Source organism: Pteropus medius, unplaced genomic scaffold (genome assembly GCF_902729225.1).
Source record: "Pteropus medius unplaced genomic scaffold, Ma_sr-lr_union100, whole genome shotgun sequence".
NCBI lineage: Eukaryota > Metazoa > Chordata > Mammalia > Chiroptera > Pteropodidae > Pteropus > Pteropus medius.
In genome coordinates, this window is record NW_024340696.1 from 10,193,006 (window position 1) to 10,207,019 (window position 14,014).

Below are 14,014 nucleotides of genomic sequence, written 5' to 3' on the forward strand. Positions count from 1 at the left end.
ATTTTTAAGTTAATGTACATTAATTTTAAACTACTCTAAACATTTAAAATAATATTACAATCACCCCTCCCCCTTTCTTTTTTTTACAGCGTAAAGTCCTGTTTTCATATTATGGATATTTGTAAGTCCCACCCAAATTCATGTGACACAAATAATCACAATAAAACTTCACTTTTAAGACCAGTTGCTTCAAGCAGTACTGCTAATCTGACAGCAAATTTTACTAAAATTGGCACATTAAGAAGTCAGGTAAGAATTTATTAATTTATGCTCTTTTTTTTTTATGATTGCTCTCTTTGCTTTTGGAGTATACAGAAGTCTCATGTCAGCAATTAGAAGTTACAGTGCTGGTGAGGTCTTACTATTGCCATTCCGTTAAATCTCTTAATATTTCAGGGTAACAATTAGAACATACCCTTCCAAATTCTTTTTTTTCCTTTCATCTTTCCTTCTTTCAATATCCGTTACCTACCCTTCTTTGCCACACCTCTACAAAAAGTAAAGTTCAGTAAAATCAGTTTCTGGACCCATTTTCATCGTACAATTAAGATTTTAAGAAGTATGTTTGAATTCTATTTATAAAGCATGTGTGTAGCAATTAGACTGCTCTGTATAATGCCACCACGTACGTTGATCATTTCAGGCATTAACCACATCTGCTCATTCAGTTGTGCACCATGGGATTCCTCTGCAGGCTGGAACTGCTCATTTTGGTTGTGGTGATGCTTTTCAGCAGACACTGATTATCTGTCCCCCAGCTATTCAAGGTATTCTTTCATTTAAATTGCATTTTGAATTTAGGCATGCATGATTTTATAACAAGCTGAGCATCTTTTCATTAGTATAGTTTTTGTTACATTTGAATTTAATTTAAGCTGGTCGCTAGCCTTTAGACCAGTGATGTTCATTTCTTGACTTGAGCTCCATTGTGATCATCATTAACAAAATGGGTCATACTACAGTTATAGTTCCTGTAGAGTCCAGCACGATAAAATACCTTAGTAGAAATTAATGAGCTTGACAAGCTATGGATTGTCCTATACTGATATCACTGCTCCAGATGGTCAGGTTACTGCACAGCATTTGTGACTGAAAGTCACTGTTTAAGCATTTGTGATGAAAATCCTAACAAAGTACAATCCCACTTTTAAAATTACTGAATCAAAGAAATTCTGCCATTCTCATTGTCTTATTCTTATCACCAAACAGTTTTTTTTTTTTAAGGATTGATTTTGACTAAATTAGATTATGTCCCTTACTTAGATAAAAATAGCAGTTAAATCCTCAAGTGTGTGATAGGTGGCAGAGTACCTTTGAAGAGGCCATGAATTTTCAAGTGGGAATTTCTTAGTGGTTTTTAGAGGGCAATAGCAGCAGACTTTGCAACTGGAATAACCAGATTAAAACCCTACTTCTTAGGTCCTTTCCTATTATTTTGCCCTTGCTAGGCTTTAACATCTAGTTATTTTTTAAAAGCAAGAGGTTAATTACAAATGGGTTCCTAAATGACTCTTTGAAACGTGCTGGTAATACTGTATATATGGTGTAAGTGAAAGAAGTTGGTGCTAAGTCAGAACACTTGGGACATAGCCGTTTCTGCAGTTTGCTGTGTTATCCTAGACAGGTCTGTTAACCTGTTTCAGCCTTAGTCAAAGGAAGCAGACTGAATAGATATGGCCTTGGTCATTTCTAGATGTAATATTTCTGGATTCTGAAGATTATTTGAATTTTTTATTTGATTTAAGGGTTTGAGCAATTTTAAAAAGTTTTTATTTTAATGGCTCCCACAGTACCTAAGAAAGTACCAAGAATATGTTTGTTGACTTGATTAGCTAGTAATAAGAGATGTGGAAACATGTCAACTCTTTAGCCACTTTTGTTCTACCAGGGTAGCTTTCTTTTATCTTTATATATTGGGCTTTCATATAAAGTTTCATTGAGAGAAAGATTTGTGTTGTTAAAAATATAAAAAACAACTGTTTGGATGGTCAAGGTGAAATTTGTCCAATGGTGTTCTAAGTATCTGTGACATAACCCATGGCTGGTCTCTAATAATAAAAAATACCTGTATCATTATATTGTCGGCACTCTTAAAGATGCTGCTGTGTTTGTTTTCCTCAACTGTTTATTATAAAAATTTAAAACATATAGAAAAGTTCACAGAATAATATAATGCCTCGTACCCTAGATTCAACAAGTGTTAACATTTGCCATATTTTTGTGTGTGTGTGGTTTTATTTTATTTTTTATTTTTTTAATTTTTAATTTAATTTTATTTTTAACATTTTATTTTTTTATTTTTCCCTCTCTCCCTTCCCCGTTCCCTTCTGGTAACCATGAGACACATTTCTAAATAGGGTTAAGCATCATTCTTAAAATATTTAATGAAGTTAAACAAATCTTTTATCTTTTTATGTGACTTATAATTGATAAAAGGTTAGTAACCTTTCTGTATATATGTTAGCAACTAAATGAGTGGTTCATAATAGGGTAACAGGAAGAAAAGGAGATACTCTCAGGCTTATCAACTCATTAAATGTCAAAACCAGTACTTTTAAATTAGACTTAATAGTGAGACAAAGCAAAATATTTGTTAGTTTGCATTCCATTTCTTGGAGAATTTGCTGAAGACATGCTTTTTGGTGGGGAGGGTGAGGAGATGAGCTTTCAGAAATAATTACAAGTTCTTTGTGGAACTTAATCTGTATCTGGTCCTTTGGGCGGAGCTCAGAGGGTAGAGCACCCCAGCAGTAGGATGAACACCTCTGTGAAGAAAATAAGCATAACAAAATCAGCGTTCTCCTTAGGATTAGCACTTAAAATATATCTGTACAATAAAAATTGTAAAATTGTTTTTCAATGGGAAAACAATTACATTTTTCTCTTAAGGCTTATTAGAGACACCCAAGATCACTTTTATTTAAAGCTGATTATGTTAGATGATCTGCCAGCCTATATCGAAGTAACTGCTATAATAAACTGGAATTATGAAGGATTGAATTTATTTTAGTAACTGAGCTTTCTGATTTGGGGAATGTCCCTAAAATCTTATTTGTCAAAGCTCTAAGTTGGGATGATACTAATTTATTGTCTCAAAGCTTAATTTCATAAGACAATATTTACAAGATCCTTTTCCAACATGTGACACACATATTAACATTAACAGGATCAACATGACTGATAATCCTGCTTTCTAATTTTCCTAGCAGGTAGGCAAAATGAAACATGTTTGTGCTGGAGTTCCAGCAGCTCTCTACTAGGAATACTAGTAGATTAAGCCTCACTGACCAATGCTTAGTTGTATCATCATATTAGGCAGAAAAGTTTGTTTATTTTTTTGCTTTTCCTTTGGAGGTCGAAATGAATGTGCCATTCTGAATTTTCTTGATTCATGTAAACTATCATGGCCATTGAAGTGTGAAGTTGTGATACCTTCTCTCTTTGGTGCCAAAAGTGTGTGATCTTGTGACAATTTTAAAGAAGAGAATACTAAGCATAGCTAAAAGTTTGTATGAAAAGATGAACCTGCTAGAAGATGAGGATTTTGAGTTAGATTCACTTTGCCATATCTTTATCATAGTGGCAGAACTATTTGAAAAGAAAAATAAAGCTACAAGAGTGAACTTTAAAAGGAATGGGAAGTTTCAAGAAAAATAAATGATTCAACTTTGTAGTATACATTTTAAAACAGTAGAAAGAATAGCTTTAAAACATTTTTTAGAATGATGTACAACAAAGGAGACAGAAAGTACCTCACTTTCCTAATAAGATTGCTTTGTTAGTGTTATGAAATTTTTATGTAGGGGATGGTTTTATAATCCTAATCACAATTTTAGCAGTTCTTTAAATTCAAAAGAGTTTTATAAGTTAACTCAGGGAAATATTTTTTTTCTTTTATTTGATAACTATTCTTTTATATTTCACAGGTATTCCTGCAACGCATGGCAAACCCACTAGTTATTCAATAAGGGTAGATAATACAGTTCCACTTGTAACTCAGGCCCCAGCTGTTCAGCCCCTACAAATCCGACCAGGAGTTCTGTCCCAGGTTGGTAATAATTATTTTTGCATATGTGCTGTCCTCATTATACTCAGGTGGTGGGGGTGCGGGTGCTGATGCATTTATAGCATATCAGCCTTTTATATTGGGAAACAATGAAAATGACCTGGATGGGAATTTGATCTTTTGTAGATTACTGACTTTAACTTTTACAATTATTACATGATTGTTAGTTTAATGTATGTTTTTATTTTAAGATATAGTAATATTAATCACTTGTAACTTGTTTTTTTGTGTGTGTGTTTGTTTTTGGTGCAGCAGACGTGGTCTGGTAGAACACAGCAGGTGCTGGTACCTGCCTGGCAACAGGTAGCACCCATGGCTCCTGCTGCTACTACATTAACTTCTGAGAGTGTGGCTGGTTCACAAAGGCTTGGAGACTGGGGGTAAGTTAAAAACAAAAGTAACTTTTTGTGAATAGTTTGCAAAATAGATCTTGGTAAAGAAAGGGGTTCAATTTTTCTTAATTTTATCCTTAGGAAAATGATTTCACACAGCAATCATTATAGCTCAGTGATGCCGCAACCTCTTCTAACCAGTCAGATAACTTTATCGGCCCCGCAGCCAATCAGTGTGGGCATTGCACATGTTGTCTGGCCTCAGCCTGCTACTACCAAGAAAAATAAACTGTGTCAGAACAGGTTGGTATGGATATTTTAACTTTCCTCTGCATTTTGAGAATTAATCTTTAAGATAAATTTTGCATGTACACTAAAGGGTCACTCTGTTGTATTCAAAATGACCTCTTCGATAGCTTTGTCACAAACACTAAGCCGGCTCCCTTCTCAATTTCTCAGAGGTATTTTGGTAAAACTAATGGAATGGGAGCCAGGAAGAGAGGAAATAAATGCTTTCAGTTGGTAAGATTGTCTTTATTGCCCTTTTGATTTATTCTCTACTTTTAATTTTAGTAAATTTTAGACACATAAATATCACATTTACCCAAAAAATGACTATTTGAATGTATGTAAATGTAATCTACACTGATATTTCTAGAGATAGTATTATATATTTCACAAAACTTATGATCTGTATGTTAGTGTGTTATATACATGATCTTGAACCAAGTGAAGGTTCATATTGTTTATTTTAGCAAGATGTCTTAGAAATATGTATGTACATATTTTGATTGTTGAAATGATACATTATCTCTTTGATTGCAGGAGTAATGCATTGCAGAATACCAATATCCCACATTCAGCATTTATTTCTCCAAAGATAGTAAATGGAAAAGATGTTGAGGAAGTAAGTTGTATAGAAACACAGGACAATCATAACTCAGAAGGAGAGGCAAGAAATTGTTGTGAGACATCTATCAGGCAGGACTCTGATTCATCAGTTTCAGACAAACAGCGGCAAACCATCATCATTGCTGACTCCCCAAGTCCTGCAGTGAGTGTGATCACTATTAGCAGTGACACTGATGAAGAGGAGACATCACAGAGACATTCTCTTAGAGAGTGAGTACCAAAAGCAGTTTCATGTGTTTATGCTGCATTCTTAAATAATAATGTTGACACCCTCTGGTGTAGCCAAAAAAAAAAACAAAAACAACTTTCCGTGACTTATTCCTTGTCTGTCAAAGTCCTTTGGAGTAAACTTTCTGAATGGTATTTAACTATGATTATTATAGCATTTTTCTTGTGTTTATAAGTTTTAGATTTTCGTCCATGTAGGTCACACTTAATTGTTTCATACCCTTAAATAAATTAATTTGGGGCTATTTGGGGAGTATCTTCTCATTTTTGACCCATGTTTTTTCCTTCCCTCTCTTACTAGATGTAAAGGTAGTCTAGATTGTGAAGCTTGCCAGAGCACTTTGAACATCGATCGGATGTGTTCATTAAGCAGTCCTGACAGTACTCTGAGCACCAGCTCCTCAGAGCAGTCCAGCCCATCCCCTTGCAAGAGACCGAACAGGTAAAGGAATTTCAATAGCAGTGTATAATAAATAAATATTTAGTCCATTGAAAAGTGTATGATTTTTGTCGTTGTTTAATAAGTACCTGCCAGTTTACCACAGTGGCTTCTGTCTTGAACATAATTTTTTAACTAGATCACTTTTTATAAACTCAGGCTTTAAATAATAATTTTCTTTATTGTTATAGAACAGATCTAAATGAAATATTAAAGTTCTAATAAATCATTTTTAAAGAATTATTTGTTTTTGAAAGGGTAAAAAAGCCACATTCTCAACTTCAGCTTCACAGCCTACTATTGTGGCTGGAATTTGAACCAAAGGCTATATTTTAACCAAAATAAAAATTTGCATGGCAACCCCACTGTCCAGTAGAATATCTGCTAGATTTTTTTCCACACTGGTGATCGTTGCGTGATTTTTGTCCATGTTTAGCCTACCTTTTTGACAGGGGACATGCTTTGCCACTAGGTAATGAGCTGCTCCTATATAATATAACTTACATTAAGGATGACTTCTAGGCTTTATTAAGATACATTTATTTTAGCTTTTTTTTTTTTTTTTTTTTTAGTGGAAACAAAGCTTGAATAAATTTTAGGTCTTAATTTTATACATTTGTCTTCTCTTTTTCCTTAGGAAATATGGTATTGAATACCTATAACCAAAGCTCTGTGGGAGATAGAAAGAAATTTTAACACATCTTCTTAGAAATTGCTTACAATGTGTTTTGGAAGTTGATATTATACACACACATACATAAATAGTCACATACATATGGAAATACATATATATGTAAATGTATGTCTAAGATATAAATAAAAATATGTAACTAAAAATATACATATAAAAAGAGGTGCTTCAAATTATTAAGTATGAAATGAGTGATTAAAACACACAATAAGTGCTGTAGAAACCCCAAGGAGAGATGTCATCGGGGCCCAAGAGGGTCAGGAGGAGAAGAGGAGTAATGGGACTCTGGGTGGGCCTTCAGAGAAGTAGGGAAGACCTTTCAGAGAACTGGTTGGTTAAAAGGGCCCAAATTACCACTAAAGGGATGTGTCCAAACTTTACAGTTTAATCTGAAATATGAAATCACACATGTATATGTTTATACATTTCATTTAAATTACCCAAACGAGTGCTTCTTTTGTAATGCCTTGATGAAATTATCTGTAATTTATAAAGTGGTATTTTTATGAACTTCTACTAAGGATCAAGTGGGAAAGGAAAATTTAGTGCCAAAAGGATATTCCTAAACAGGACAATTAAGGGTAGCAGTTGTAGCAGTCTGAAGAGAGAATAAATGTGAGAATCTAGAAAATCTGAAAAAAGTGTTATTGGGCAAGGAAGAAGGCATAATTAGATATGAAATAACTGAATAAGACTGTCATCAATTCGCTGGAGCCTAGATATTATTTAACTTTAGATTTAATATTGAAAAATACAAGACTATTTTCTTATTGCAGTATGTCAGATGAAGAGCAGGAAAGTGGTTGTGATACCGTGGATGGCTCTCCAACATCAGACTCTTCGGGACGTGACAGTCCCTTTGCAGAGAACAGTTTTGTGGAGGACACTCACCAAAACACAGAACTGGTAACCTCTGCCAACACAGAAGCCAAACCAGCTGTCTGTACTGTTGTGGTGCCACCAATGGGACTAGAAAATGGATTAAATGCCGATGAGCATATGGCAAACACAGGTATACTGAGTCCTCCTTATTTCTCTGATTATCCCTTCAAAGGTCTTAATTTAGGAACATCAGAGATCAGCATTGCCTAAAGTCATCTCTGAATTTCCAACTCGATCCTGCCAAATCTATCTTCTTTTAAAGATTTCTATAAAAGAAATCTCTTTTTATATCATACAGTGCTTGGATACCATGAGATCTTTCTTTTCATTTAACTTTAAGGTTCTCAAATCACTGTTGTATAAAATACCTAAAGACTTTCCTAATTTTTATATGAGACGGAAAAAGCATCAACTATTTAATATTTTGTTCCTTGCCAGATTCTATATGCCAGCCATTAATAAAAGGACGATCTGCTCCTGGGAGATTAAACCAGCCTTCCACAGTGGGTAATCGTCAGCAAAAATTGACATCAGCATTCCAACAGCATTTGAATTTCAGTCAGGTACGTTTGTGAATTTATAAGAGTCTTTAGGGTTCAAATTCATCAGGTTTTCACTTGGGGGAAAATATTCTGAAACTGTATGCAATCTTAATAAATTTTATCCTTTTCCTTATCCCAAGTGACTAAAGAGTAATTGCCTAATAATAGGATAATTAAACACATTATCTGTAGAACTTGAGTTCTTCAGAAAAATTAAGCTCTTAGATTTTCTTAATTATATTTTTAGTGTTTGTTTTCTTAGATCCTTTAAATCAGAGTGCACATTAATGAATTGATGGCTACAGTTTTTATGTGTTAGTAGTGGTGCTAGTGAGAGACGCCTCATTGAGTACTTTCCATCTGTTCAGCATTGTGCTTGGCAGTTGTTTCACTTGGGGAAAGAAAAGGTCATGGGTATTGGAGTCACACCCGGTTTTGCCAATAATGTGCATATTATCTTGGCCAGGTCTCTTCAGCATATCTGGACCACAGTTGAGAATAATGGCTTGTAGCATGGGGTTATTTTGGAATTAAATAATGTATATATAAAATGTTAGGCTTGCATATGACAAGTGCTCCACAAATGGAAGCTAGTAGTAGTGGTGGGGTAGTTATACTGCTAGCAGTGGTAGTGGCAATGTTAATATTATAATAATATGTAGTAATATTCAAATGTTAATACTAATATATAAAATCATTTTTCTCTTTAAACTTAATACAATCTAAGATTTGAGAGATCTTTGAGTTATCAGTCAGAGTTTATTGTGATTTTCCTTTCTTCCTTTCTTTTTAACTTATAAAGAATATATTTAGTACTTTTTGCTTGCTTGCTTGTTTTGGATAGGTTCATCACTTCGGATCTGGGCATCAAGAGTGGAATGGAAACTTCGGACATCGAAGACAGCAAGCTTATATCCCTACTAGTGTTACCAGTAATCCTTTCACTCTTTCTCATGGAAGTCCCAGTCACACAGCTGTGCATGCCCATCTGGCTGGAAGTACACACCTCGGAGGACAGCCTACTCTACTTCCATACCCATCATCAGCTACCCTCAGTAGTGCTGCACCAGTGGCCCACCTCTTAGCTTCTCCATGTACCTCAAGACCTATGTTACAGCATCCAACTTATAATATCTCCCATCCCAGTGGCATAGTTCACCAGGTCCCAGTGGGCATAAATCCCCGGCTGTTACCATCCCCAACCATTCATCAGACTCAGTACAAACCAATCTTCCCACCACATTCTTATATTGCAGCATCACCTGCGTATACTGGATTTCCATTAAGTCCAACAAAACTCAGCCAGTATCCATATATGTGAAAACTCAAAAAGAGTATATTGAGGAAGCTCAATGATAGAAGCATTTGATTAAAAATAAAAACATGGTATTTAATAAATATTAGCCATGGCACAAGAAAATTATTTTTGAATCATGTAGACTTGGGTGCAATTTAAACAACTTTGAGCTTTAAAAAAAAAACTCACTTTTAATGTGTTTTGCACATTTGGTATAACGTCTTTGGTCATGTTATCTTCTTATGTAGTAACTCTAGACAGGTGACTTACGGGAGCAGAAGTCCAGTTTTGCTCCTGCTATTTTTTATAAAATTGCCTTCTAACTAGTGCAAGACACGTCCACATTTGGGAAGCCATTCTGTGTACAGACTTAGAGTAACAGATGCACATATGTCAGAATTACAGCATACAAGTGAATTGTATTATCTGTGTCTTAGTGTATAAATGTTGGGTCACTTACCTAAGAAATTGAGCTATTGTTCTTTACATTTGCATGTGTCTTTGCATGGGCAAAATGTTGCCTAGACTTTGCTCTTAAATGTTGTTCTTATAATCTCAGCTGCATTGTAAACCGTTCCCACACATAGTGCCTTAAATATTTGAGGTTGTTAATGTTATTACCTATATATAAATGTTGAGGACTGCAGCACTTAAAATTCAGACCTACTCTTTAGTTTTCTTTTGAGAGAGTAACGTTCATTTTTGGTTTTGTGTGGTATGATTTCAGGTCGTAGCTGTTTTTTCCTTACTAAGAGGGCAGCATGTTTGCTATAGCTGAATTCTGCTGTCAGATTTTTCAGAATGATCTAGCTTCAAGGAAAGCAAGCAGTTAGTAGTGCTTAAGAAAAATTGATTCAGTATCTAATGGATAGTTGATATCTGTCACAACACAGCATTTTATATACTGTTAAGTAAAACTGCAATACAATCTAAGTTTATTTTGGGAGTGTTTGCTGTATAATTGGATTTAATAAAATGTTTAGAGGTACAGTAGGCATGACTTTGAGTAGATAATGAAAGAAAATGCAAATTACTCATTGATTCATGATGTGGTTTCATCTTAGCTTGGGCAAACCATGCAGTATTTAATAAGTAGTAGCAGAAAATATTTACTATTGAAGCTTGAAAAGATGTGAGTTCTTTGTGTGCAATTTTTCATTTATGCATGTGAGAGTTTTTTTTTTTTTTTTTTTTAAGTATTTTTACATTGTAGTACTTGTTTCGCTTGTTGGCGGTATTTGCTTATTTAATACATTCCGTCAGGGACAGAAATTACATGCTTTTCTTCCTAGGAAGTGTGTCTTGGGTTTTTTTCTTTCTTATTCTTACTCTTTTTTATTTTTATTTTTTTGATGGTGATGGTGGTGGTGTTTAAATGAAGTTGCTTTTACAGCACCAAAGACTTAATCATCCATTTCCTATATAAAAGGTAGCTACTTTTTGCATAGACCTCAAGTATATTGTAGTGTAGAGGTGGACTTTAAGGAAAGGTATTAAACAGGCTGTGTTTTAGCTTATGGGCAAGTAATACATTGTATCATTTATCTTGAATGTATCATAGATAAGCTGCTATATAACGATTGCCACTTCAGATAGCTGTGAAATTAGGTGATTAACTAGTTGTTATTTAGCCTTCTAATTTCTGTATAAGTCTAATTACATGAAATAGAAGTTGGGGTTTTGATTTTTTACTTTGCTTTTCTGTTTGGAGTGTCATTGTAACTACTGTATTGTAAATGATGGAAAATAATTGCATATGTTATTTTGGGGTGTGTTAATTGCATCAGTATTTTATCTCTATTAATGTTTGTGCTCATCACTGCATATAAAAAACTTGGATGTATCAATGTAACTTAATTTTTTATTTTCATACTGGCATTGTAGACACTTGAGACAGCTGTATCTTGCAGGCTTGACTTAACTTTTTTTCCTTAAAAATCTGGAATATAATCTCACAGCATTTACTGGAATAAACAGTACAAAGCATTTGAGTGTAAAACTCGCCAAATGTTTTGGATTTATAGCATTTCTTTGATAAATGAATTGCATACCACTAGTACAGCTCTAGTACAGCATTGACAATAAGCTAATAATGGATAAACTTTTCTTTACTCCATTAATACAAGCAGTGTTTTATTTAATAATCATCAATGAAATAAATGTGCCTGAAGTTGATTTTAAAAATTACAGTATTAGATCATAAAATAAAAACCAGCAGTACATTTTTAGTCACACTGAAAATGAAGGACTTAATTTTCCCCACAAGTTTCAGTGTTTTTAGTAATCAATTCTATGCATTTTATATAAATAGAAATATATATATATTACACATAAAAAAGGAATAGCCTAAGATTAATTTAAAAGATTATTTACAGATGGCAAATTTATGGAGTCACTATTTAAGTAAACTTGCTGCCCTCCACAGCCTCCTAGTTTTATTTATATGGTTCAGCAGATTACTGGTATCTGCTCACTTCTTGGAAAAGAATCAATGCTGGCAGTGGATGTTTCAGAAACAAGTGCAAAGGACTGATTGATGTTTGTGCCACAACAGGTACAAAACTGGTGCAGTTTGCTTTTTGTTCAGGGCCATGTTTACTACTCTGAAATGTCCTATTTTCTGTATTTCAGCTCCAAGACTGAGATGCTGTTATTTAATGAACAGTAAATGGTAAACTTCGATGTTTTCTTAATATAATAGTCAGGTTTGATAAAGGCGTACCCCAGTTAAGTATGTTTCTCTTAACTGATTCTAATCATGGGCTTTTTATGTGTTAAAAATAAAAAATTTCGAAAAAGTCTAAAGCATATGGACAAAAGAATCCAGACTTATACCCTCTTTAAAGCCATTTTTACCAGTTTTTTTGGTTTTAATGCTTTCTTAAATAAAACACTGCATGAATTTCAAGTTGCATATTTGCATACTATTTTATTTTTTGTTTGCATACTATTTTAATTTGCAAATTATTTTTTATCAAAAATCTTGATATTTAGTTTTCTTTTTTTCAGGGTGTTTAACTATATGTTACTGTAGTAGTAAAACCTTTTCATTTTTAAAATCTCTACTACTAATTTTAAACTTGGTTTGTATTAAGTAAAAGTTAAATCATACACTGCAAGGTGTAGGAGGATTTGTTTTAACGAACTCAATGATAGGTTTGATTACTAAGTTTGAACTGTTAACTGTTTAACAATTTTAGACTTGTGGCTTTCTTTCTTCGGTTTGTTTTTGCTTTTACTTCTATGCTACACTAGTTTGCCATGTAGCAATTGCACTGTGCAATATTACAATAAGGACTGGGAAAATTTTTATGGATGTAATGTCTATTACGGTTTGCGATAGTATTTCTCTCTAGTTCTCAGTGATTTAAATGTGACCAAGCCTTCTGTACTTTGTCACAAAAAGCGGGTTTTCCAGGTGACTATTTTGGTGAGTGTCAAAATAAGAATTTATGGTGTATTACTGTCGATTCACTTTGAATTAAAATATATATATTGCAGCAAACAGCTTGTTGACTTTGTTTCCACACCTGTCCTGCTTACAGGATAGGGAAGGAAAAGGTTGGTAGCATTGAGTACCTAACTTACATCATCTCGTTTAATTCTCAAAACCATCTGTGAGATAGGTATCATTGTCTTCATTATATAAATGAGGAAATAGGCTCAAAATACCTAGGTAAGTTGCCCAAAGTTGCACTGCTAGTGAGGGGCGAATCTGGGATGTGAACCTGGCTATTTAACTGTAACCAATCTACTTTCCACCAGTTCTTTTAAACTGAAGTCAGAGGCAGTGTGCGAGACGGACTGCAACCGGATAACCGTGGCCCATTTCATTTGAATATTATTGTCTTGAATATTTTTGAGGTAAACATTTCTGTTCAGTATGCATGGATGAACAATAGAGAATTCACATGAATTTTTAAGAGATAAAACATGAGACTTCAAAAGAATGTGGTTGTAATAGGCCAATTTAGGTTATGCCCTCAAAAAACCACCTCGTACTTAAACGGTCTGACTTTACAGGAGCATCGATAGGAAAGTTTTGGGGGAGCACTCCAGAACACGCCAAGGAGAATATGTATTCTCAGGTTCTCTCAGTAAACTTTTAATTGAATTATAACATATACACTCTGTTATCTGGCTTCTTTCGTTTGACATTTTATTTGTAAGGTACATCCATGTTGTGTGTGGTTGTGGTTCATTTCTCTTCATTGTTTAATATTTCTTTGCATATATAATTATTTATCTGTTTTGTTGATAAACTTTTGAGTTGTTCCCACTTTTTGGCTATTATAAATATGAACATTTTTGTTCATATCTTGGTGAACACATATGCATTTCTTTGCAGTATATATGCAAGTATAGAATTATTGGGTCATAGGGTATATACTTGTCTCACATTATTAGATAACTACAAATAGGATTCCAAAGTGATGAAAGAATTTACACTCGCTAGCAGTGTATGAGAGTTCCAGTTACCCTACATTCTCATACATATATTTTGTGTTTTATTTTAGTTATTCTTGTTGGGTGTGTTTTTCAAAATATTGTAAACATTTTCATTTAGCCCAAAGCATTGATCCTACATACAAATGAAATGCATATTTTGCAATTTACTTGAAAGT

The 14,014-nt window shown here is 33.9% G+C and overlaps 1 protein-coding gene across 6 annotated transcripts in view; it reads left to right on the forward strand.

Moving 5' to 3' along the window:
* Positions 1–12,894, forward strand: part of HIPK3 (homeodomain interacting protein kinase 3) — a 79,473-nt gene extending 66,579 nt beyond the window's left edge. For 2 of the 6 annotated variants that reach the window (XM_039866578.1, XM_039866579.1), the window contains exons 7-17: positions 90–249; positions 644–767; positions 3,927–4,048; positions 4,319–4,446; positions 4,540–4,701; positions 4,858–4,920; positions 5,224–5,520; positions 5,840–5,980; positions 7,445–7,680; positions 7,989–8,113; positions 8,937–12,894. In XM_039866578.1, the coding sequence (XP_039722512.1) occupies positions 90–249; positions 644–767; positions 3,927–4,048; positions 4,319–4,446; positions 4,540–4,701; positions 4,858–4,920; positions 5,224–5,520; positions 5,840–5,980; positions 7,445–7,680; positions 7,989–8,113; positions 8,937–9,413 (2,035 nt within the window). In that variant the 3' untranslated portion in view covers positions 9,414–12,894. The remainder of the gene's footprint in view (positions 1–89; positions 250–643; positions 768–3,926; positions 4,049–4,318; positions 4,447–4,539; positions 4,702–4,857; positions 4,921–5,223; positions 5,521–5,839; positions 5,981–7,444; positions 7,681–7,988; positions 8,114–8,936) is intronic. The other 4 variants (XM_039866582.1, XM_039866589.1, XM_039866580.1 and 1 more) reach the window with 3 other exon arrangements.
* Positions 12,895–14,014: the final 1,120 nt, after the last annotated feature.